This window comes from Frieseomelitta varia, unplaced genomic scaffold (assembly GCF_011392965.1).
Source record: "Frieseomelitta varia isolate USP_RPSP 00005682 unplaced genomic scaffold, Fvar_1.2 scaffold_244, whole genome shotgun sequence".
NCBI classification, from domain to species: Eukaryota; Metazoa; Arthropoda; class Insecta; order Hymenoptera; family Apidae; genus Frieseomelitta; species Frieseomelitta varia.
Window position 1 is genome coordinate 497,015 of NW_025109973.1, and position 25,581 is coordinate 522,595.

General features: G+C 27.3%; 3 protein-coding genes across 4 annotated transcripts in view; 2 read left to right on the forward strand and 1 right to left on the reverse strand.

Annotated features, from left to right (window-relative positions):
* LOC122528027 (zinc finger protein 423) overlaps window positions 1-15,403 on the reverse strand; it is a 159,066-nt gene extending 143,663 nt beyond the window's left edge. The window contains exon 1 of the mRNA XM_043652701.1: window positions 14,849-15,403. Coding sequence (XP_043508636.1) covers window positions 14,849-14,888 — 40 coding nt within the window. The 5' untranslated portion in view covers window positions 14,889-15,403. The remainder of the gene's footprint in view (window positions 1-14,848) is intronic.
* Window positions 15,404-19,859: 4,456 nt separating this feature from the next.
* LOC122528016 (CDGSH iron-sulfur domain-containing protein 3, mitochondrial) lies at window positions 19,860-20,701 on the forward strand. Of its 2 annotated transcripts, none has more exons than XM_043652686.1 (2): window positions 19,860-20,004; window positions 20,254-20,701. In XM_043652686.1, the coding sequence occupies exons 1-2, from the start codon at window positions 19,942-19,944 to the stop codon at window positions 20,608-20,610; spliced, it is 420 nt and encodes a 139-aa protein (XP_043508621.1). In that variant the 5' UTR covers window positions 19,860-19,941; the 3' UTR covers window positions 20,611-20,701. The 2 variants fall into 2 exon arrangements, with proteins under 2 accessions (XP_043508621.1, XP_043508623.1); XM_043652688.1 differs by having other exon boundaries at window positions 19,941-20,004; window positions 20,244-20,701.
* A 568-nt stretch (window positions 20,702-21,269) lies between these two features.
* On the forward strand, window positions 21,270-25,258 carry LOC122528031 (kinesin-like protein KIF23). The gene is made up of 15 exons (XM_043652710.1): window positions 21,270-21,431; window positions 21,589-22,152; window positions 22,229-22,393; window positions 22,475-22,673; window positions 22,735-22,873; window positions 22,939-23,138; window positions 23,213-23,317; window positions 23,401-23,486; window positions 23,568-23,698; window positions 23,770-23,873; window positions 23,931-24,035; window positions 24,145-24,291; window positions 24,354-24,602; window positions 24,695-24,931; window positions 24,998-25,258. Exons 1-15 carry the CDS (start codon window positions 21,421-21,423, stop codon window positions 25,178-25,180), a joined length of 2,625 nt encoding a protein of 874 aa, XP_043508645.1. The 5' UTR covers window positions 21,270-21,420; the 3' UTR covers window positions 25,181-25,258.
* Window positions 25,259-25,581: the final 323 nt, after the last annotated feature.

Below are 25,581 nucleotides of genomic sequence, written 5' to 3' on the forward strand. Positions count from 1 at the left end.
ACTTTGGAAACTCATAGTGTTTCGGCTGACGTTTACATAGTCATTAGTATTATAGGTAAACTCGCCCCTGCTACTGAGAAAATTTCTTTCTTTATCAATTACTATTAGAAATCTTTCTTTCAAATGGAAACAAACTTTTTATAAAACTTTTTATAAAATATCTGAACGCATTCATAGCTAACTAGACGTACTATATTCCATCAACCAATTGCCACAAATTCCCAATTACCAAACCCAAACCACCCACGAACTCAATATCTGTCCTCCGAACAGCCCAACGAATTAAGCTCGTCTATCCCACAGCTTAACCGGAAGCTGCAATTTCCCTCTGCCTATACAGTTACCATCTTTGTCCTTACTGAACGTACGGAATACCAAAACACCTCTCTTCTCCCCTTAGTATGCATCTCTGTTACATATTCGATCTGTCGTAAATATTCGTATACAATTGGACCGTGAGGTCAAATCATTATTGCCTGGACGACTGAATAATCATAAATTTGAAGTAAATTGGCTACTATGTGCATGCCTGCGTGTGTATATATAAAAAGATCCATACGTGAAGTATCATATGCACAGATAGAGAAAAATCTACTGAGAAGCTGAGCTGTTTAAAAAAATAAAATTTCTGACAGTCGAATAAATAGAGCGCTAAAAAAAAAAAAAAAAAAAAGCGAAGAATGTTTATACATCAGTCTAAACGTCAAGAAAAAGGTTCACGATAAAAAAAAAAAGTAAATGTTAATTTGTAGTTGATTTTCAAGTAGAATACAGTAAATAATTCACATATCACGTTCTTTGCTTCGGAGAAACAAATAAAACTTTATATCGTTGTAACTAATTTAATTCATTTGCTTTGCCTTCCATGTATGCGTATCAAAAATTCGATTTGTCGTAAACTAAACTGCAAGATAAAACAGTTGAATTATTATTGTCTGGACGATAATCATAAAGATAAAGAGGATTGGCTATCATCTACGTTACGGATATAAACATGTAAGAAAGTAGGTAAGGAGGCACGTAGCATCGGTATCTGGTTTGGGAGGTGAGCCGTTTCCGGAAGACAAAGACGTTCGATGTAAGCTCTGGAAAATACAACTCGCGTTCTTACCCCCCCCCCCCCGTCTACCCTCAAGATTGTTGGTCCTGGCTAACGTTAAATAGATATATTATTATGACTCACGTAGATGCCTCGTGCGGGGATAACTGCATATTGCGGCTTAACCTCCAAGTACGTACGTTGCAGTTTTCGATAACGCGGATGCGCGGATACATTCGTAACTGAGATGAAACTTCGAGGTAACAGGCCCATCCGATTTTTCGATCTCTTATATTCTTAAATTGATACACATGAAAGGTGTAATTTGAAGAATAATTACAATTTTTTGCCATCGAATTTCATGAATTTTTATATAAATCTCTTCTTATCTCTTTTTATGTAAACAATGCAAGAGACGGTTTTGTAAATGTTCAGAATCTTTCAAAATTTGAAGCATAAATATATGGGTAAGTAGCGTATGGATACGTTCATAATGAAGATAAAAAGTTAAATCTAATTGATTATATTTTACTTGATTTTTAAATTTGATTATAATAATTGTATTTTAGCAGATGTAAACGGAAAGAATGATTTCATTAATTCTTAGAAAAATAATATTTAAAATAAACTTTGCGGAAATTTGCAAATTACATGTATGAAGATTAGTAATTTATTAATTGACAAGAAAAGTAACTTTAGTAAAATAACAGAAATATTGCAATTATCAGAAATACAGAAAGAATAAAATAAAATATTGAACAAAATAAAATTTTACTTTTTGAAGTAAAAACTAAAAGAAATATCTAAAAGTTGAAGTCAATTTTGTAGCAAAACCGTATCCAGAGTATAAAAAATTATGTTCTAGTAAATATTAAAGAAACGTATTATTATAAGCCAATCTATATTCACGAGAATGATAACTGCATATTAAGACCGAATCCTCTTCCACGGAAAATTTTTACGCAAAAATGTTTCAAGGTGCAATATACATGTAATATACAAGAAGTATTTCCCATGCTTCAAATAAAATCTTGAGTTACGCAAATACGATTATTCTTAAGTTTTCTTACCTATCTTCTCCTTGTTTCTCTTCATAGTATTATGTAAATCGCAGATGTTCATTCAAATTTTTATTTTTATTTTTATGATTGTAACCAAAGAAAATTATTCTAAATGGAAATATATATTATCTACATACCAAATATTATGATTAAACTGTAAATATTTGTATATTTGCATATTTTTATAAACGAATTAAAAAAGTATATTTTTAGAAAAAATTTAATAAGAAGAGACAAGCATACTTTAAGCATTTGGTAAATTTTTGCATTTTATTTGAATATTCAAACTTCCCATAAATGTATAAAAACAATTTTACAATTTAATTATAGAAATTATTTTACTATTACTTAGTATTTCTATAATTAAATATATGTATTACTTTGTAATTACTTTATTCAATGTTCTATAATTAAATATTTTCAATATTAAAATAGTATTTTATGTTATTTTAATTATATTTGAATAATGAATTCTTGCATATTACTTTATTATATTAGACTATTATTCTACAAAGTATATTCTAATCTATTTTCATATTTTTAAGTTTTTTATAAATGTATAAACAGGTACACAAAATATCAATATACCATAGAAATCTTTTTTTCAAATAACCAAAGATTACTTCGTTATATGTTTTGGTTTAGGGCAATTAAATAACATTCGCTATAGACAAATTCATCAACGTTCAGATCAATTTAAATGCCTCAAAGCCACTTGTTCCATCGATACATTCCAACTAATTATAATACTATTTTTATACTCTATAATACTATTTTTATACTTTCTTCGTTCCACCTTTATTATATTACATATTACTAGATTGCGAATTTTTATGCATTTATGAGAAATTTGGAAGTATAAAAGTTGCACAAAATGCATGTAATACAAAAAATATATATAAAGTGCCCGAAGAATAGTATTTTCTATATTATATTCTGTAATACACAAATTCTTTCTTGTTAATATTCTTTTTATAATATTTATATAATATTTATCAATAAATATTTGTCATAAGATGTAACTAATTTTTTAATTATTCAAAATAATTATGTTCTTGAAAATCCGCAATCTATATATTATCATCCTACAATATTCTTCAATATCAATCGAGCATCAAAATTTTTTTTCAGTTTTTTTCTGTCAAATAAAGTGTATACCATTGCTTCACTTCTTACAATAGTCTTATTAGTACTTAATAAGTATTAATTGCTAATATTGCTATAAAGTTTATTTTTTATGATATTTATTTTTTGTTTATCATATTGTTGTGCTGTTCTTAATATTCTCCCTAAGAATGTTCAAATTCTAAATTTAAATTTCAATTTTCTTTAATTTGAATTTATAATTCAAATCTCAAATAAAAATTTTCCAATGTCATCAAAGCATATTAACTTTTAAAACCTAGACAAAAAGTGTTTAAAACTTTCTATATTTTCTTCTATAACTTTCTTTCTCTATCGACAGAAATAAAAAACAAACAAAAAAATCAGTTCCTTGTAAATATTACAAATTTATAACATAAAGTAAAGATTAAAATATCGGAAATAATTGAAGAACTTGATTATCTTAGACAAATATTTCCTAACAAAATAACGCAAGAAAATGAAAGAAAATGAAAAAATGTTGAAAATTCAAATTATGCAATTATACAATTCTCTCATTTTCTCATTTTCTTCTATCAGTAAAAATAAAAAGCATTCAAAAGAATATCTATAAGTGATGGTATAACATAAAATTTGCAAAAATAATGCAACATAAAAAAAAAAAAGAAAAATACTCAGTATAAAGAAAAGTCGGAGAGTCGGATTACTTTGAATAACTTCCGTCTAACATTCTCCCCCTTTTCCAAACAACAAAAATGCAAAATTCGAGGAGAGGACACTCAATCTATGATACAAAAACCGAAATACAGCAACTGCTGATGTAAACTTAATATAGAAAACAGTGAGGAAAAGTGTCTGCCGATTATCCTCTGCCGGTTACGATAATCTAGCTAACGATATCTCCGGGGGATCGCGAGGTCGCGTCGAAACGTCGATCCCGGTGGCTGCAAGCAGGGACGGTTACGAAGCCAGCAGGGTTTCCCAGTCATTAATCGATATGCCGTGAATAAAGGAGAGACCGTCCTGCGGGTTATCCAGAGCGACTGCTATCTCTGCTCCCCGGTTGCAGCCCGCCGTACGTCTTGGACTCGTGACAACCAGTCAGACAGCCGAGAGAACAGCCATTGGGAAGGGCTCTGCTCTACTCTTGCTATGGTGTGCTGTACTCTGGATGGCTGGCTGCCTGGGCTGGGTGGCTGGTACAAGGGAAGTTGAGCTAATTCCCGAGAGAGCCTAACCCCGGCCAGCTCTGACGCGGGCTCAGACTCCCATGGGAGCATCGCATCCGCCGACGAACACCCTCTGGCTCCGACACGCTACCTGGAGTACCCGGGATATTGCAGGATAACTTTGGTGCCACCGTTTTCTACTGCCAGCTATGTTAAAATACTTTTTCTTCTTGTCATTCTTTGTTCTTCTTATTCTTGTTCTCGTTTCTCTTGCGTCGAGTTATTACGAAGGTGAGCTTTTTTTTTTTTTTTTAATCATCGACTGGAAATTGTAATTTATAGTTTTGGAAAATTGTATAAAACATTTCCTGTTTTTTTTTTTTTTTTCTTTTCTTGTTCTGGCTCTTGTTGTAAATTAATATAGAAAATTAGAAAATTATATGAAACGCCGTAGAATAATTCTAGTAGCAAGTAGCCTCCGTATTAGGAATTGTACAATATTGTATGTCTTCTCCTTTTTATACTAGGCTGTTATGATTTCTTTTGGATCGTCACTAAAAATTATAGTCGTTCTGATATATATTACATGAATAATAAATATAAATATTGTAGGATAACTTTAATGTTGAGATCTTTTATTATTTATTATTTTTCAGGATGGTAAAATATTTCTTCTCCTTTTGAGAAGAATTTTTTTTTTTTTTTTTTTTTTTTTTTTTGATTGACTGAATTATTGATTATTTCAAGAAATTATTTGGAATATTTCAGATACTGCAAGATCAATATTTTAAATCTATTTTCCATCAAAATATACAAGCTTTTCTTTTTACAAAACGACATTTTTTTTATTAAATTGCACAAAAGATTCTTTGTTACCAATCATCAATATATATAACAGTTTTAATGAAAACAAACGCTATTAACGGTGTTAATTAAAATTCCAACTTGTTAATAATAAACATAAAAGAATTAGTAACTATTAGAATTATTAATAATTCTAAAACTAATATGTCATCAAATAGCATTTTCCAAAACAATTCTCTTCAAATCATACAATACAAGTTACAATAAATTATTGTTAAAAATTAGGAACTTTTTAAACAAATCCAACAAAACATTCTCTATCTGTGCACGCAATTAAAGTTAGTGTAAAGGAAGGTATAAAAGTATTAGAAGAAATAATTCTCTTCAAATCATACAATACAAGTTAAAATAAATTATTGTTAAAAATTAGGAGCTTTTTAAACAAATCCAACAAAACATTCTCTGTCTGTGCACGCAAGTAAAGTTAGTGTAAAAAGGAAGGTTAGTGTAAAAAAGTATTAGAAGAAAGAGGAATGTAAAATGGGCGGGCGTGTGTACATTTGAGATGGAGCAGAGAATGTTATAAAAGTGGCGACGGCATGCGGAAACATCGGTCGGCAGAAGAAGAAGAAACGTCATGAAAGACATGCCCGGGATATGCGGTATTCCTTTGAGGCAAGGCCACGCAAGCCAACGCAAGACGTTCACGTCCGTCGACTTGTGGTCATCCCTTTTGCTGCGAATTGTGCATCGCTTGAGGAATTACACGCAGCAGAGATATAAACGCGTTCTGTGCACCAGTTGCATTCCTCTTGTAAACTTTGTCGCCAATTTCACCTCATGGCCTCACTTCACCTCACCTCGTGACGTCACCTACACCGACCGTGCAACCTTTCGACTAATGAACATACGTACCCTCATCTAATGTATATATATACATGTGACAAAGCGTAATGACTAATCTATTGTTATCGAAGTAATCAATTAAAACTGTACATTACATGTAAAATTACGATTCAATATACGCGGCAAAAATTTTAGAAAGTCACGTAGAAAGGTAGTATCTAAATAAAAATTCTCGATTTTTCTTCTTTCTACTTTCTCACTCTAGAAAGTAACCAGTAAACAATTATCGTTAAAGCTTCTTAAAATATTTAATAAAAAAAAATCTTAACAAATGAATGCCTATTAATAGAAAAATCCAAATGAAAGGTACAATACTTGAAAAAAGATTAGATTCAGATTCTGTAAACGTAAAATAGCTATCCCCATTTAATAGAAAACTGCAGAGAAATGTTAAGAATCATGTAATTATTTCTTATTAATTCTACAAAGCAGAATACAATTCTTTTAGTAAATATCAAATAAAAATTTTAATAATATAATTCTTAATTTCACAGAACGATGAGTTTCTCTAAAAGATAGATAGAAAATTCCAAAATAGATTTTTATATTCTTTTTTACAGAATGGAATAAATAAATAAAATAATAGAATAAATTAATAGAATAGAAAGGCTGAATGCAATGGTGGAATGTAAATTTCCAGCTTACTCTTTTAATCCCTTTAATCGTGACTGCTCTAAAACTTAATCCGCTATTAGTTTTTGAAATGACAGCCCTAATTCCGGCTCGGTGGTTATAGTGATTATAATGCAACTTCTAAATAGGATTAAGTTATCGGCTTTTCGGTGAAGTATACGTCTGCGATTATGGTAAACATAACAATTATTCTACGTGATAGATATGGTAATTAAACGACTATCTATATGATAATAATAATGGTATTTAATTATATACTGAAGCTGAAGTGTGCAAAATACACTTGGTACAAACTCTCAATGTAAAAAATAATTTAATAGAGATTAAATTATATAGTAAATGAAACCTAGCCTCGCTACTCGAAATCAGTTTCTTCTTTTATAAGTTTTATGGATTTTAATTGATTGATACTTTAGTAATCTATTATCAAAGATTAAACAATTAATCAATTAAAACTATGTGTAGATTACTAATTTAAACTATGGGTAATTTTAATTTAATTATTAAATACCTACCAAGCAGAATTTGATTATTTCAACTTTTATTTAAACTTTTCTATGAAATATGATTTATTTTTCAAACTCAAAGAAAGAAAAAATTCGACTGTGAAAATATTTCTTGAAATTTTTTATTAAATATTTTTTAAAGATTGTTATAATTATAAGAGCAAAGCAAAACGAAACTTTCAAAATTTTTATGTTCTTATTCAATAATTTTAAAAAATACGTTTTTAACCCTTCTGCGTTTTTTTTTCGTTCATTTTCGACTCACTTACATTTCTCAAAAATTAAAAAGTATCCCAAATCTAAGATATTTAAAAATTTTCATTATGCAGGATTCTTCGATCAAGTTTCATCTTTTTAAAACATTATAAATCCTTTTTATTTCCTAAACTTGTAAAATTGAAATATACAAATTTGATGATAACAGAGTTAATTGCGTATATTCAATCAGAATTCAGAGTATTGACGAAATCAAAGTGAAACATGTTATTAATTGTAGCATCGTATAGGAGTGCGTTAATTAAAAGATTATTATTACGTATTTAGGCGCGAGACGCAAATTACAATCACGATTCTGAAGCATAATGCAGCGTGATTCGGGTCGTTGCGTTCCGATTATAATATTTACGATTATACGATCACAGGCTCGCAAATATCCCTATATAATGGGGAATATTAATGGCGAATTGTGATTGCATATTTCACGACGACTGCACTGTGAAGAATTTCTACTCGACTTCAATATTATACACGTGATAATCGATTACGAGAATTCCATATGTCAAATTATATGAAATTCATTTTCAATATTTTTTCGTTGCTTTCACTTAAGAAAATTAGATTAAAAAATTCTTTCACTGTGATTAAATCTGTGACTAAATACTTGAAAAAAATTTAATTTCTTATTTCTCTTCTGTATAACCTTGTTAAATAAATTTTACTCAAAAGTCTTGTAATTCCGTTCTTTCTTAAGTTCCTCAAAATTTCAAAAACAAAACATTCTTTCACCAACTAAAATTTTTTTTATTAATTGTAGATGCTGGAAATTCATTTGTTCTCTAAATAAAATATGATATAACGATTCGTAAGAATCAGTGTTATAAAAATAAATATATTTATTAAATAATAAACATTAAGTAATCTTCCCGTTGTAACTTTTTTTTTTTTAATACAAATATTACAATTTAGAAAAAGTATCAAATTTTAAAAACTTACAAGATCTAAGTGGAAAAGGAAAGTATTCTTTTTTATAATTGCAACGTTGATTTAACAAAATAATCAATAATCCAGATTGACTAAGAAGAAATAAGAAATGAAATGTTGCGTCAATGCGACTGTAGTCGTTACTAGGTTCAATATCAAAATAATGTATCATCTATATACATATGCAGTCTTAGCCAAGATCTGGTGAAAAATTTTCATAGAGTAGAGAAAATCATGATTAAATCGTAGGAAATTTCACGAATTTGGAAGGCAGAACGAGCACAGGTAGAACAACCATTCACTGTTAGATGATGATTATTTGCTGGACGAGTGACGAGCATAAGTAGTTCAAAAGCCGACAGCGTAAATAGATGGGCCTCCATTAACGCAATTACGTATGGTTCCGATGCACCAACGGATCGTCCACGTTATGACGGGCATTGGAATCCATTAATACAGCTTTGGTTGCGCCCAGGTTCATTATCGTGCATTAATTAGCAACACCCTATATCACCGATGCTTGCAATGCTATCGGCCAGGCTTGCTATTTCGTGGCTAACCGCGTGTTCGTAATGTTCCATCACGATCACGGCAGTAGTGGTGGTGGTAGTACCCCTGGCTAATCCGATAGGACGACATCGAATTGCTTTTGCCAGCAACTGGCGATTTCTACTCATATGCTCTACGCTCGCCTCGATATTACTTAACGGAACATTTAAATTTCCCTTTCTTTATTTTTGAAACAAAGAACTTCGAAATAAATAAAATTTTTTTTTTTAGTTGATGGGACAATTTTTATTTTCAAATATTCCTAAAACAGAGATATTTCTTTTTTTGGGAAGGATAGCTTTCAAATATTTATATTTGATATATTTTTGAAATAAATTACTTTCTATAGCGGAATTTTCATTTTTCATATACAGATTTTTAGGATAGATTTCATTAATATTTTTATATTACATTTTATATTTTTTTATGTAAAATTTTCCTTTTGTAGAGAATTTTTTATTTTGCTTTTCTTTCTTTCATTTTTTTCTTCTTTCATATCTTTTCACCAAACATTTGATGAAAATAATCAAACAATTTAATGTTTATTTAATATTTGATTGTGAAAGTATCTTATATAACATTCTATATAACAGTTCAAACCTTTTTTTTTTATCAAGTATTACAATATATTTCTAGTAAACTTTAATAAGGGATAATAAATATTAGTAATTTGACTGCTCAGTAATAAACCGACGTTCAAGAACGATCAGCAAAAATATTAAAAAGCAATTGAACATGAACACATTGAAAAATACAAAATTGAAGAAACATACAATGCAAGATTTTATATGGATGAAAAAACAATGAAATTGCTTAGAATAAGAAGATATTTGTAGTACCACAAAGAAACGGTAAGTATTGCGAAACTATATCATTGACTCGTACTACTAATTTCAGTTGATCTACACTACTGAATTGTATTTTTGATAGAAATCGACGCTTTATTTTAATTTAAACTTCTATAATACACTTGTACTTTATCAAAATCTTTTTTATTCCCTTATTTTACCGTTAAATAAAATTTTTTATTTGTCAGATTACTTGTAAAATTTATTTTATTATCAGATTTATTATCGTTATACAAGAGTATTTTACTGATACTGGCAACTTGTAATTTATAAAATTTAGCTCACAATGAACTGATCTGTATAAAAAGATTAGCACTACGAAAATATATGTATATCTATGATTCTGATTAGCAGTAACGAAAATATATATATACGTAGTTTTCTCCAAGTGTTTATTTTGATTTCTTTATTTCTATTTATAGACATGAAAACAGATTGCAATAAATTTTGTGTGCAATAGTGATCTGATCAAGTTATACCAATCATTACTAGAATCAGTAAATAGTATCGAATTTTGAATAAAAAAAGACTCTATAGAAATTAAAAATGATTTCGAAACGAAAAATTCGAAACGAATCGATCGAAACGAAGAATATTAAAAAATAATAAAAGATATGCTTTACTACAATTATTTTAATCTTTTCACGAAATTGTCAGTACTAAAAAAAAATACTCATTTCAAATTTATGTAAAGTATAATTCAAAATACTAATCAAAACAAACATTAGAACCCAGTATTGGAACCCTGTAAAAAAACTGATACTTTTTGATAATCATCATAAATGAATATAAGTGGATTACAATTTTTTCAACTATATTATACGACACAAAAAAAAACTCAATCTCCACTAATAAAATAATAAATCTGTATTAACCCATATATATATATATATATATGTATATAGAAAGCTGAAGATCAGATGGATCGCTTTTTAATAGATTCGAGATTAGACGTAGTTTCTGATGAATTTATATTTTTTTTATATATATATATATGAACTCAACACCATGCTCTGAGAATATTACAACAAAAATAAACATCTTACATTTCAGAGTAACCTCAACTTGTCGGAAGAAAATCAAACCACGTAGTAGGAGAGAAAACAAGTAAAACTGAAACCAGAAATAGAGAAAAACAGATAAAACGAAACTTAGAAAAAGAGGAAAGATGAGGAAAATAAAAAACGGAAAGGACGATACGCCAAAGAGAGTGAGAGAGGGAGAAATATAGAGAAACTAAGGAAAACGAGAAAAAAGATGGAAGCAGTGCGACCAGAATTGGATAGGATAGGAGAACTGGTGATTACAGAGGCCGGGAATTCCACAGAGAGAGGCAGCGGTCCCGCGGGTTTCCACCTAATTCCATCCTGGCTGACTACTGACTCTGTCTCCCTCTTCTATCTCCCTCTTTCCACAACTCTCTCTCTCTCTCTCTCTCTCTCTCTCTCTCTTCTCTCTTCTCTCTTCTCTCCCAGCTCTGTTTCTCTCTTTCTCTCTGCTAGATAGCTCACTTCGAGTGTTTCTATCGCTATTTCCCTCACTGACAATGTTCCAACCCTCCCCTTTCATCGCTCACCATATCTAACCCTCTCTCTTATCCCTTCATTTTACCCTGTTACGTTCGTTTTCCCTTGATTTTCTCTCTCTTAGCCTGTTATCCATAGTTTTCTCTTTGTTACTCGAGATAGCTGACCAATCACTCTGTCTCTCTCGTTATCCCGATTATCCGGGAACACGTACGACCTGATCATTCCAGATGAGAGCAAGCTGCTCGTATGCTTTCCCTTCAGTCTTGTCACCTTCTTCATTCAGGAAGGACTTTCTTTCCGTTCTGCTTTTTTTTTTTCTGTTCTTTTCTTTTTTTTTTCTTTATGATTTCAGCTACCAGGATCTATTATTTATTAATTAAAGTGCCCTCGTAAAGTGCTATTTAAATAAGAAGATTGACGACAAAGATTTTTCTAGGAATGATGGATATTGTTAATTTTTTCGAAAATTTTTTCATATCTTTTACAAGTCTTACTTTCTAATGTAATAGATTCATATATAGAGAATTATATAGAGAATTGTTCATGTATAGAGAATGAACAATTATATCCTGATTATGTTATTTAATTTTCGTTGATATAATAAAGAGGAGATAAGTAAAGATACGAATCAATTAATTTCTTTTTAGATCGTATATACAAATTTTTCTATTTTAATTCAATTCCTGTAAACTCACACAATTCTTATAAAATTTTCTAATTTGATTTACAATCTTTGTATAATTTTTGTATCTTCTTCTATCTTCTTATATTCTTGCACTATTCGAATTCTTTTGAAATCTTAGTTTTTAATGTTGTATTCTAAAACAGCTTTATATAAAATATTTCAAAATCTATTTATATCTAAAAAACATATATAAAAAAAATGCAATTTATAAAATAAAAATTTTTCTTTATATCTCTAATCAAATTTGAGATAATTCAATTTAATTGTATAGTATAGCGTATTAGAGAAAGAGAAGCAAACTGAGGACACCGAGTAAAATGAAATAATTGTTTATTTCATATTTGTAAAGCTGTTGTGTTATTAAAAGCAAAATACTTGAAATCCACATCAATACATTATCAATACATTACTAATAGTTGCAGTCAATTTAAGTGTTTGCTGGCCATATTTTTAATTCTCGCAGTCACGAGCTTATTCTCTTATATATTTCAGACATTAACAAACAAGTAAAGTAACAATTTTCAACCACATTTTCAGGATTATTTATTTACTTATGAGTATTATTCATGAACAAATAATTATTGAATTAATTCCGATGTGATATTGAAATAGACGCCGTCCCGTCTTGCTCTATACTGTTATTATTTTCTAAATTATTTTTTTACAAATTTACCATTAAGTTTTGCAAGTTCATTTCGATAAACAGGTGTTAAGACTATTTTTTTTAGATACAAATTTTTAATAAAAATATCCACAAAAAATATTGCACAAAGTGTCAAAAAATTATTTGTTACAACCATTATAACTTGACTTTGAAATTTAAGATCAAATTTTTTGTGTTTGCATCTTATAGTACTCATTACAAGGAATAGGAATTTCAAAGAATCGTAGAGCACGAGTAAATATGTTTTCTTAAGAAATAATTTTAAAATATATCTAGCGTCTATGCATGACGCCGCTTCTAAAAAGTTTCAAATCTGTTATGCTCGACATGTTAATGTTGCATTGGTTCTTACATTGACGATATTTACATATTGATGCCGCATATAAATAGATTTAGAAGCTGTTACATGATGTTAAAACGATAAATATCCTGAACCTAAATATTTTTTCCACATGTAAAATGTGGAGTATTTTACTAAAATATTATTTTCTTTTATAAAAGAAATATATAAAAACACCCTAATCTCCCCTACATAATGCAAACATAAAAAAATTTAATCTCAAATTTCAAGGTTAAGGTCAGTTTTGCGTAATAAACAATTTTTTGACAGCCTGTCCATACACTTGAGCGAATGCATTTTGAAACATGTAATAAAAAAGCAGTGAGAAAAGCATTTATATAGATTTAACTTACATTGATGCTCTGTAAATAACAATTAAACAAAACACTGAAAAATCTCATCAGTAAAATAAAATAACATTTTTAAACTTTTTCAATAATTAAAGATATAATTATAATAATAAAGATATAATTATAATAATTATATACATATAAATTAAATTTATCAGTAGGTATATTTATTTATTATATATTTCAATATCTTTTTGTGTCAAAAAAAAATTGTAAGTTGAACTTGATCACAAACATTTAACTCAAATATATATTTCTGATTAATTCTTTTAGTACAAGTACAATCTCTTTTAGTTATACTATTTAATTAGTGATAAATACTTTCCTAAAATATTAAAAATTTTATTTAATATTAAAAAGTTTATTAAATATGAATTTATTAAAATATGAGTAAAATTAAAATATAAAAATTCGAAAAACATTTAATGAGCTTAAACCTACTTTTATTAATCACTTTGTTATAACGCATAAACAATGGAAAAAATAAGAAAAAAATCGATCAAATCACAATGACTTCGAAGAAAAAACAAAATAAGATGTAACTATTGGCAAGCTACTTCTCTTTATAAATTTAAAAATTTTAAACAACTTGAAACTTCGTATTGAATTTTAAATCTCGTACATCATCTCTTCTTTCTACGATACGTGACCCCGCGCCTTGAACTTTCCTCTATAATTTATTCCAATTATCATGCATACTTTCATACAAAAAACAATATTAACCCCATAAAAAACAGCTTCTCAGCAGGATTTTTCAGTTTTTTGTTATTCATACAAATTCAAGGTCTCGATAAACACCTCGAGCAATCACGTGTTGCAATGGCACGGATTCGTAAACATCGTGAAAAGGAAGAGAAAAGAAAAAGAAAACATCCTCGCGACGAGTCACATCGTTTCTACGGTTACATGTTATACTTAACGTAAAGTTTTCAAAAGCTGACTCATGAAATTCCTATATACGTATCCGATAACTAAGAAGAATGAAAATGATGATAAAATAACTGTACAGTTTAGTGACTTCCTTCAATTTTTGACTCGTTCTTTTTTATGAAATTTTAAAAATTGAAAACCTTTTCAATTCAATTTATTTACTATTTAATATAAATTCACCAAATAGGTTAGGCTAGATTTTGAGCCTTATCAATGCTAATAATTCTTCAGACCATAAAAATTCTTCGAATAAAAAAATTTGTTCATTCAAACATGTAAATTAATAAAATTCAGTATAACTGTTTGATAAACGTTAAAAGTCAAGTGAATTAAACTAAAAAGATATATTACATTTTTATTTATTTTTAGTAGCAGAGAAGTAAACAAAAATTTTAAAATTTGATATTTTGTCGATAAAACGATAATTTTTTATTTTAATCGTAAAATGAAATTATTGAAAAAAAAGACTGGAGTCGAATAATCAAAACTGGGAAAAATCATCGAATTATAAAATATGTAAATGCAACTCACGCTTCAGAGATCGAGGTTTTGCCTGCTTCCTTCTGGACATAGCAGCGTCACACCTCTCGGCTGGCAGTAAGAGATTGACGAAAACGATTCAGCCACATTTCGCACTTGTCCTTGGAATTTAATCCATCCGTGCACAAACCTAACTCAAACCAGCCACACTGTGTTCAATCATAGTTTTATTTAAATTCGTTATTTTAGATAGAATTGTAATATGCGATTAAAAACAAGAAATAACAATTTCGAGGAACAAAAGATGTCTCGAATCTCCTACGAATTCGAATGAACAATTACCCGCGCATAGTAACCATGGCGACGGACAGTACCATCTTTGAGAATCAAAAGATCGAATCGAATAAACCAACAATGAATTTATACAATAATTCTTACATCTTATAAAAGATATGAAATAATAGAAGAGTTACGATGAAGTTTGTCACTAAAGATATGTGATTATGTTTTTTTTTTTAAATGAGAATTTAAGCACCGGAAACCACGTGGTCATCAAGGAAAGTTTGAACGGAACACAACACGAACACAGAACAAACGCGCTCAGAAGACGCGCAACGAATGACACCGTATCTGATACCGCAGCGTCGCTGATGCAGAGAACCACTGAGATCCTTATAGCGCATGCGCATCGTGCTCTTACTGATAGCGGCCTGCGCAATTCTACCTTCAATGCGGCTGAAATAAATTTATATAGAAATTACAATGTGATACAATTAACGCGTTTAACACTTTCACCCTATATAATATTCGGTTCTATTTACGAGATATGTTGTATTGAAAAATTATATACATATGTTTTAAAATGTTATATATGTATGTATGTATGTATGTATATATGTATTTGTTTTAAAATGTTATATCGTAAAGATTGTAAATGCGGAATTATATGAATAAATTTTGGTATATACAAAAATTTAAATATAAAAAATATAAGCAATTACGGAAGTATAAAAACATAACAATTGTCATGTAAATATTCTTCTATATAATTGGAATACAACTCTTTCATTCAGACATTAAGTTGGATGAAATTAAAGAAATTTTACGGAATAAATTTTATAATAAATAATAAATAATTATATTATTTTCGTATTTCTAGTACAAGTGAAGCAAATAAAGGAAGTGTATGCAGTTAAACAAAGGAAATTTTTTCAGTAATATGAAATTTAAATAAAAATTAAAACAATAAAAAAACAAATTGCAAATTACAATTAAAAAAGGAATTTAAATAAAAAATTAACTATTTAACTATTTGACTATTAAAAAATTTTGTTTTTTTTCAATTAACAATCTTTAAATTTTATAATTATGAATTTTTATGAGTCTCTGATAAAATCTTACATGTTAGAAAAGGGATTAAACATTTATTTTATAACATCTTTATTATAATATTTTTATTAGATAATATAATTATATAATATCTTTCTTACTAGTATTTTCACAAATATGTGACAAATTATAACAAAATAATTATTCTTCTAGTAAACCAATGATATAAAAATAATTAAATAATTGCACAGAACAAACAAAACAAAAAAAATACCTACATACTTCATACTTCATTTATCAATGCCTAATGAATAAAGTAAAGTTAATCTTATGAAATGTAATAATAATATGAAATAATATTGAAAAAATAATAATACTCAATATTTAAATTATACTACTCATTTACTTTATCTATGTAATTCCAAAAAATTGAAAAATATATCAAAGCAAAGCAGTTTAAATTAGTCTATTTTTCCAGTTTCCAATTACTTTAAAAATCTTGTATATAATATATTTTTATTTTAAATCACTTTATATATAATACTGTGTTGAATCATTGACTAAAGCCACCGACGAGGTATATGAATAGACCTTGCACCTTACGGGATTTCGTGGCACGTGACCTGAAATACCGACATAGAAAAAAAAAACACTGGTTTTTTAGCGCACTGTACGTTTAGAACGGTGAATTAGGGAATTACATCAAATAGAATGATAAAAGTTGGTCAAGTAGTGAATACGCCAGGAATATGATTTTTGAAACCCATTACAGTGTTGTCAAACTTTCAATATCGAAATATAAAGCTAGTAACTAACAAGCAAACTAATAAAGCTAGAAATCATTTTACTACATAATGTCAGAAAGAGTTCTATCCATGTTTTACGGATTTATGACTTTTAAATATGTAGTAAATTAAAATCTTTAAATTATTAATACATGGTTTTAGGTGTAAATGATTTATATTTCATTAAATATTCTTAAAAAAAATTTTTAACTAACTAAATTTTCAACTATTTAAAATTATTATTAATATTAAATTATCAAATTTATATTAAGTTTTTAACAATTTTATTATAATTATGCAATGCAGTGCATTGATTCTGATAAATAATATAAATTCTATAATTCATTAATTAAAAATTACGCTTATTTATTAATTAAAATATTAAAATATATATTATATTAATAATTAAAATATTCGAAATTTTTCTACAAACTGCTTTGACCATCAATATTATTATAATACAATTATTTATTTAATTATTTATTTGTTACTTATTTAATATAAATCTTTAATATTTCATGAAGATTTAATGAAAAATATAGACTAAAAAAATATTTTAATTCTTAATTTAAATGAAAAAATTTTAAATTTTCTAATTTATTAAGTGAATTTAATTATATGTAATAGAGAAATAATGAAGCTGATTATACGACATAAAGTCTGTCACATGAATTTGAATTATACGACATAAAACGTTTGCACATATAACATTTAATGTATGTATTACTATCATTTCTACATCAGCTGCTTCTTTGTATTTATTTCTTCCTTCTTCTTTTTCTATTTTCTATTAATTGTCAAGAGATTTTTCATCAGCGTCAGTATGCAATTGTTCGAAAATTAACTGTGTTCGAACATTTCTATACACATATCTGTACATATCGTACTTACGTCGCGTTGCATTTACATACGTAAATATATTTTACAATATCATATTATTCCATCAATATAAATAAAAAAAGTTGGATATAAAAGTGTATGTTATCATATTACAAATTGTAAATCTTCTGACTTAACTCAGCTCGTGAGAAAGGAGATGGATATTTAGTATAAACTAAAGCTTAAATCTAACGCTTAAGTCTAAGAACAACAATTAAGCTTTAGATTAAACTACGGAGCTTAAATACGGAACATCTATCTAATGGATTTTTACAATATTTACGCTTAACTACGTACATAGCCTCCCATATCAGGTTCATTTGATTTACAACTAAAAATGAAAAATGAAGCTACTAACATTTTATCACATATTTATTTAACACTTATCTTATTTCGTATCTTACAATGAAAACCTGATTCAATATATTAAATAGATATTTATAAATATTTTATATTTTAAACTTATATCTTATATATTATTAGATGTATATCTTGTCCAATAAAAAAAATAATTTCAATTTTTATACCAATTAATATATGATTTTACCTCCGAAAAGGAATAATATTTTTATTTTATATTATATTTTATATTAAATATTTTTATTTTCATATTTGCAATCCAAAAGTAGCATGTGATATTTAATAGTATATATGTAACAATTAGCATTTTGGAGTTTATATTAGATCTAAATTAAACTGAAATTAATTTCAAATTATATTTGCTTAAATTTACTACATTTTATTTCACATGCATCGAAAACTACAGTTATTCGATAGTTGAAATTATGTTGTAAATTATTTCAAAGTGACAATGGTTGGCTTTCGCTCAAGCTTCAAGCCAATATTAATACTTATGATCATTTTTAAAAAATAAAACTATCGGTATTGATTTAGAATAGAATAGTCCTTATAATATTGAAATTTGCACGTTAAAATAATTTACAAAAATAAATGATTTTTAATGAAAAAAATCATCGGAAGATTTGAAATATTATTAAAATGTATATTTTGAAATATAACATTACAAATTCAAAAATCGTTGAAATCAGTGAAGTTTACGCTTAAAGAAGCATGAAATATATTTGTATAAGAAATATATTGTATCTTAGAAATTAAGATCAACTAGCGGTAATATGTATCTATAAGAAGATTGATTAGAATAATAATTTAATAATATACCTTTTGAGATCATTGAAATCGATGAGTTTGTTCTTGTTCCAAATAATTTCTTTTATTTCTTTCTATAGTTTAAATGGAATTGTGTACATCTGTTATTACTATTATTATTGTTGTTATTGGTATTATTATTACTATTATATAAAATATAAAATATAAAAATACGATATCTAACAAAAACTTTTTGATTGCAATAATTGATTTTAGCTACTTGGAACATAACACGATAATGTATAACATACGTATAATAAAATTAATAAAATTAATAAAATTATAATAAAAGATAACATGATGGATATTATTTCGAAAAGCACTAGTTCTTGGTCGACAAGAAATTTTCAACGAATAGAAGCATTAGGAGAATCTTCCTAATGTTTGTATACAAGCATAATTCAATCTATTGTATTGAAAGTTTTTCATTAATATCTCGGGAACTAATAAACTTGAGATTAAAATTTTATATTTAGAGTCCTCCCTCTTCTTCCAAATCTCTCCTACAAAATTTCATCTTGCTCTAGAACTATTCGAAAAAATATTCTTTAACTAATTAACTTCTTCTTCGTAACCTATGTTTGAATGTCTTTTTACTTTTTTATGTTTACTGAAGATTAATAAATACATTTCCTAAATGAAATAAAAATTTCTATTTATATATCATAATATAAAATCGAATAATTAAATTTAATCTATTGTTTAATGTCTAATTTGAAGAGAAAAAATATACTTATATGTATTTAATTTGAAGAGAAAAAATATACTTATATTATCACACAAAAAATATTGCGCTTATTATATATATAAAATTGTACTGCATCTATGAGAATTGTGTAGTTACAGCAAATATACAAAATATCTGTGTGTATGCATGTGTGTTATAACGTGTGTATAGTAATTTTCTAGTTTCCAGGCACGCAGGCAAAAAAGTACCTATGAACTGTGAATATACAGGCTGTCGAATATCAGTGAATACCAAACATGTATTTAAGTATAAAAAAAGTTCCACGATTTATACATTCTGATATTTTGAAATATCGAAACGTAAGTTAAAAACATATTCTATAAAATTTAAAACATTGTAACATAGTTCCTAATTTTACTTTTGTGGTTATCATATTCGTGGTTAACCTATTCTCATATTAGAATTAATGTATGTATTTATCACAGCAAAGTAAATCATTAAATTATCCCAATAATAAAAAAGGAGATATTAAATTGAACTTAATGTCTAAGTAATATACTCCCAAGCATCTTTCTCTTTTCAATCAATACATGTTAAGTATGTTTCAGATCAGATACTACTGTAAAAAAGTGGAAGACGATACAGAAATTCCTACAAATCCATTGAAAAAATTCTACAGTGCAAATGACCAGTCTACTAATGGTGCTATATATGATAATAAACCTTTCAAATTTACTTGTATCGCTGGAAAAATATATCAGTGGTGCTTATGTGGTAGAAGTCATAGACAACCATTTTGCGACGGCACTCATAGGAATCAACATCTTAAAATCAAGCACAGGCCTATACGTTTTACCGTTGAAGAAACCAAAGATTATTGGCTGTGCAATTGCAAACAAACATCAAATCGACCATTCTGCGATGGTACACATCTAAGAGAAGATATCCAAGAAAAAAAAGTATAGATGTATATAATAATAAATTAGTTTTGAGTAAAAAGACTTCTTGTATAATACAACTTTTGTTATGAAAAATATATTATCTTATTTTGTTAAATTCTTGGCTAATTCTTGATTTTTCATTCTTAAAATCCCAGTACAGTAAAACAGTTACATATGTAACAAAAAATTATTTTTTAGTGAAAATATTTTTTGTTTAATTTTGATCATGGAAAAACTATTTTGTTTTGTTAAATTCTCTGCTAATTTTTCCTCCATAAGATTCTAATAGAACAAATAATTAATCGAATGATCAATTATCGATTGACAAAAAATCGATTAAAATTCAAGGATAGATTCCTTGTAAAGAAAATTAGGAAAGAAAAATAAAAATCGAAAGAAATTATTATAAATTATTATTAAAGAAATTATTATTTATTCAAAAACTTGTTATTACAATACCTATGTATAATGTATCACAATATATTATATAATATCTCTAATATAAAATCAAATTATTTGATTAGTCAAATCTAATTTGATTAACTCATATGATCCAAATTTTACCGTAATCTCTTTCAAATGCTGCAAATCAATCAAAAATTTTTAATTCTTTAAATTGAACTTGCAGTGTTTCTTTCGATAAATAAAAGTTTACTGTCAGCGATGCTAACTTCAGTCTGTAGATTTTTAAAGTCTGAATTTATTGTGTGACGATCACGTGCGATAACTTTCATGACAAATAAAGAATATTGAACCATTGAATATCCATAAAAAGTTTTTAGACAATTGAGATAATTTTTGTTAGTTTTTAAATATTTGGTAATTAATTCTACCATGAAATCTGCGTAAGTTTTTGACATTTTACTTTAATTACATTCTGTTGTATACTTACATTCTTCTATTTATTTTATTATATCAATTTCAATTTAATTTTTTATAAATCGTTTACGATAAATAATAGCAACGTCTAATAGACAATTCTTGTTACTTCATCTGAATTAGGAATTCAAAACCACCTGTTATACGAAAACACGGAAACCGACCAAAATGTGATAATGATGCAGCTAAGGAATCTGTTAAAGTCTTCTGCCGTCTGAAACCAATGGTTTGCCCCAACGATGTATCTTGTATAAAAATTATTTCTAACACAAGCTTGATTATTACACCATCAGAATCAGTAAATGGTCGTAATGTAAATAAAGCTATTCAAACGTGTTTTAGTCACGTTTTTGGTCCAAATACTTCTCAAAAAGAAGTATTTGAAATAGTAGCACTGCCACTTGTTAAAAATCTTATTAATGGTAAAAACAGTTTACTTTTCACATATGGAGTGACTGGAAGTGGCAAAACTTACACTATGTCTGGAAATCTGCATGATACAGGAATCATGCTTCTTAGTTTAAATGTTCTTTTTAATAGCATAGCAAGCTATCAAACAAAGAAATTTATTTTTAAACCTGACAAACTAAACAGTTTTGACATACAAAGTGAAACTGATGCACTATTAGATAGGCAAAATGAACTTCAAAAACTTGTTGCTTCTTGCAATGCAAAAACTCCTAGACAGTAAGTTTTAATTTTGAAATTGGATATGTTCTGTTACATTTATATGAAATATTATTCTTTTATATGCTTTTTTAAGATATAAAGAAGATAATAATAATGATAAGAATGAAAATAATTTTAATAATGAATCTGAGACATTAGATGTTGATGAAGATAATGCTTATGCAGTTTTTGTAACATACATAGAAGTCTATAACAATAATGTATATGATTTGTTGGAAGAAAATGAAGGAAAAGCAAAGTAAGTAAAAATTTTTAAAATAATTAGTTAATATTTTGTCAGTTTACTAAAAATTGATTAAAAATTTCCAAAACAATTTAGGTCTTTACAGAGTAAAATTATTCGTGAAGATGGAAATAAAAATATGTATGTTCATGGATGTACAGAAATAGAAATAAAGAGCTCAGAAGAAGCATTTGAAATATTCCAACGTGGCCAGTATAGAAGGCATATTGCACATACTAATCTTAATGCAGAATCAAGCAGATCTCACAGTGTTTTTACTATAAGGCTTGTTCAGGTATAAATCTAATTATTCTATAATTGTAAGCCTTAAACTTGTTATGTTAATATCTTAACAGGCACCATTAGATAAGGAAGGTGAACAAATTGTTCAAAATAAACGAGTAATTTGCATTAGTCAATTGTCTTTAGTAGATCTAGCTGGAAGTGAACGTACAAATCGTTCAAAAAACACTGGACAAAGACTTAGAGAAGCAGGTAATTTATCAAAATATTATACTATTGTTTTCGTATGCTTATATTGTTCACATTTGTTAAAATAGGAAGTATAAATAATTCGTTAATGACATTACGAACTTGTTTGGAAATACTTCGTGAAAATCAGACGCAAGGTACAAATAAAATAGTCCCTTATCGAGATTCTAAAATAACGCATTTATTTAAGAATTACTTTGATGGTGAGGGAAATGTTAGAATGATCATTTGCGTGAATCCTAGTATTGATGATTATGATGAAACTATTGTAAGTATCTTTTAAAGTCAAATAATATTGAGAATATAGTTCTTATGTAATAATTTTAATTTTTTCTGATATAGCAAGTACTAAAGTTTGCTGAAATTAGTCAAGAAATACAAATTACAAATTCAACAACTTCAAAATTAGATTTAGGATATACTCCTGGTAGAAGACAAGCTAATAAAGTATGAAAATAAAAATATATATGTTATAATACATGAAAATGATTTTGTTGTACATGTTTAATTATCGATACTATTTTTTATAGTTATTTAAAGAAGCAAGAAATAGATTAGAAAATGCTGGTAATCCAGCTGCTGCTAACTTAGAAGTTGATTTGGGTTTAGTGTATAGGTAAATTAATATTGCTTTTACTAATCATTAAAAATAATTGATAATAATAATAAAGAAATTGTCTGATAAATTTTCTTCTAGTCTTGGAGGTCCATTTCCAGAAATGGATATGACAAGTCCACATAATGATGAATTAATTACTGCGCTTATACGTTTTTTAGAATTGCGTATTCAAAAGAGAAATATTTTACAAGAGGATCTAAAACAAAAACGTAATTCTTAAATATATCCGTTAAAAAATATTTTGCCAGAATTTATATATTAATCAAAATTTATTTTGTAGAAACGAACTTTAGGAATATGCTAGTAAAGATGGAACGAGAAAATGTATCTTTAAAAATTGAAAACTGTACATTGAAAACATCAAACGATCAACAACAGAAAAAAGTAAGTTTTTATGCTAAAGACTTAAATATTATAATTATTGCTACAAAATTCTTCCAGATTTCTGCTTTAGAAGCTCATATTTGTAAAACGGAAGCTCAAATTGACACACTACTATACAGATTGAATAATGCAAATGATATAATCAGGCATATGAAGCAAGAAGTAATTTTCTTTTCTTTTTTTGTTTTATTTTATATTAATTAATTATATTAATTTATTTAGTATTAATATTTTATTGAGTAAAACTTATTTTTAACAAAACTTTTTGCAGTTACAAAACAAAGATATGTTACTGAATCAACAGACAATAGAGAAACAAAGAGTAAAAGAAAAATATAACAATAAAATTCAAGCAGAAACTGACAAAATAAGCAAAGAACTGGAAAGCAAGCTTCGTAGACAACGTGAACTTCTTCAGGTATAGTACAACTGTTGGTTGTATGTACATTATATATTTACTTTATCTAATTATTTGTTTAGAATCAAATGAAAGAAAAAGAAGACAAACTGAAATTAGTAAAACAAATACTAGTAAATGATAACGAGATAGATACAAAAGATAGATCAGAATCTAAGGGAACAATTCAAGTTCAACAAGGCGAAGTTGAAATGCCTACAATATCGAAAATTAGTACAACTACTTCAAACACTGTCCCAGAAAATACAAAAACTATAAAAACTATTTCTACAATTAAATTTGAAGATAGTGATACTCGACCAAGTAGAAAAGTAAATACAATAATTAGTATAATTTTATTTATTAAACTATATATGTATTTAGAATTAATTAATAGAATTGTACTATCTTTAATCATATTTAGGATAGAATTCCAGTAGTGAATCTGCGCTACAGACGATCTCATAGTGCAGATAGATGGATTGATCATCGACCTCCTGGATTAGTTCCGGTTGGCACTATTCTTCAACCAGTTATTCGAAATAAACTAAGCATCACACAATTGACAGATCCAAAATATATAACAAATAAAGCATCCAGATATTGTCTTATTGCACAGGAACAAGATACAGATGGTGAACTTGAAACTAAATTATACAAGGTAGTATTAATATTTCAAAATATAAATGTATTTCGATAGAAAAATAATATAATTCTTGAATAATAGGGAGATATATTACCAACTAGTGGAGGAGGTGCTCAAGTAGTATTTAATGATCTGGAACATTTAAAACAAGTTTCACCTGTTGCAAGAAGGAAACGCAGCGGTTATTTGAGCCCAGGAAATAATTCCACTTCTCAAGAAAATTGTGATTTAGGAGAAAATAATTCAAAAAAAATCCGTATATAATTTATTAAAAAAATCTTGGACGCATTATTGTTTTATAGAGTATATATAAAAACCAAAGACATGAAGAAATGAAATTTTCTTCAATTTCATATGCAATAATTAAAAATACAAATTAATTTTAAATATATAATTATCTAGTATATTTTTCTTTTATTGATAATAAAATATATATCATCTGTTAATAACTTTCTTCAAATATAAAAAAATATTTGCTTTTAGTTTAAAGTATAAGTCATTATAAAGTCATATTATTATAACAAATATCTTTTACTTAAAAATGAGTTATCTAGAGCATATTATAAAATGAAATTCAACATTCTTTTTCCTAATACTTTTTTTATTTATAATTTCTTATTGTGTTAAATGTCCATTTATTTCCCGTTGCTTATACAACACAGACT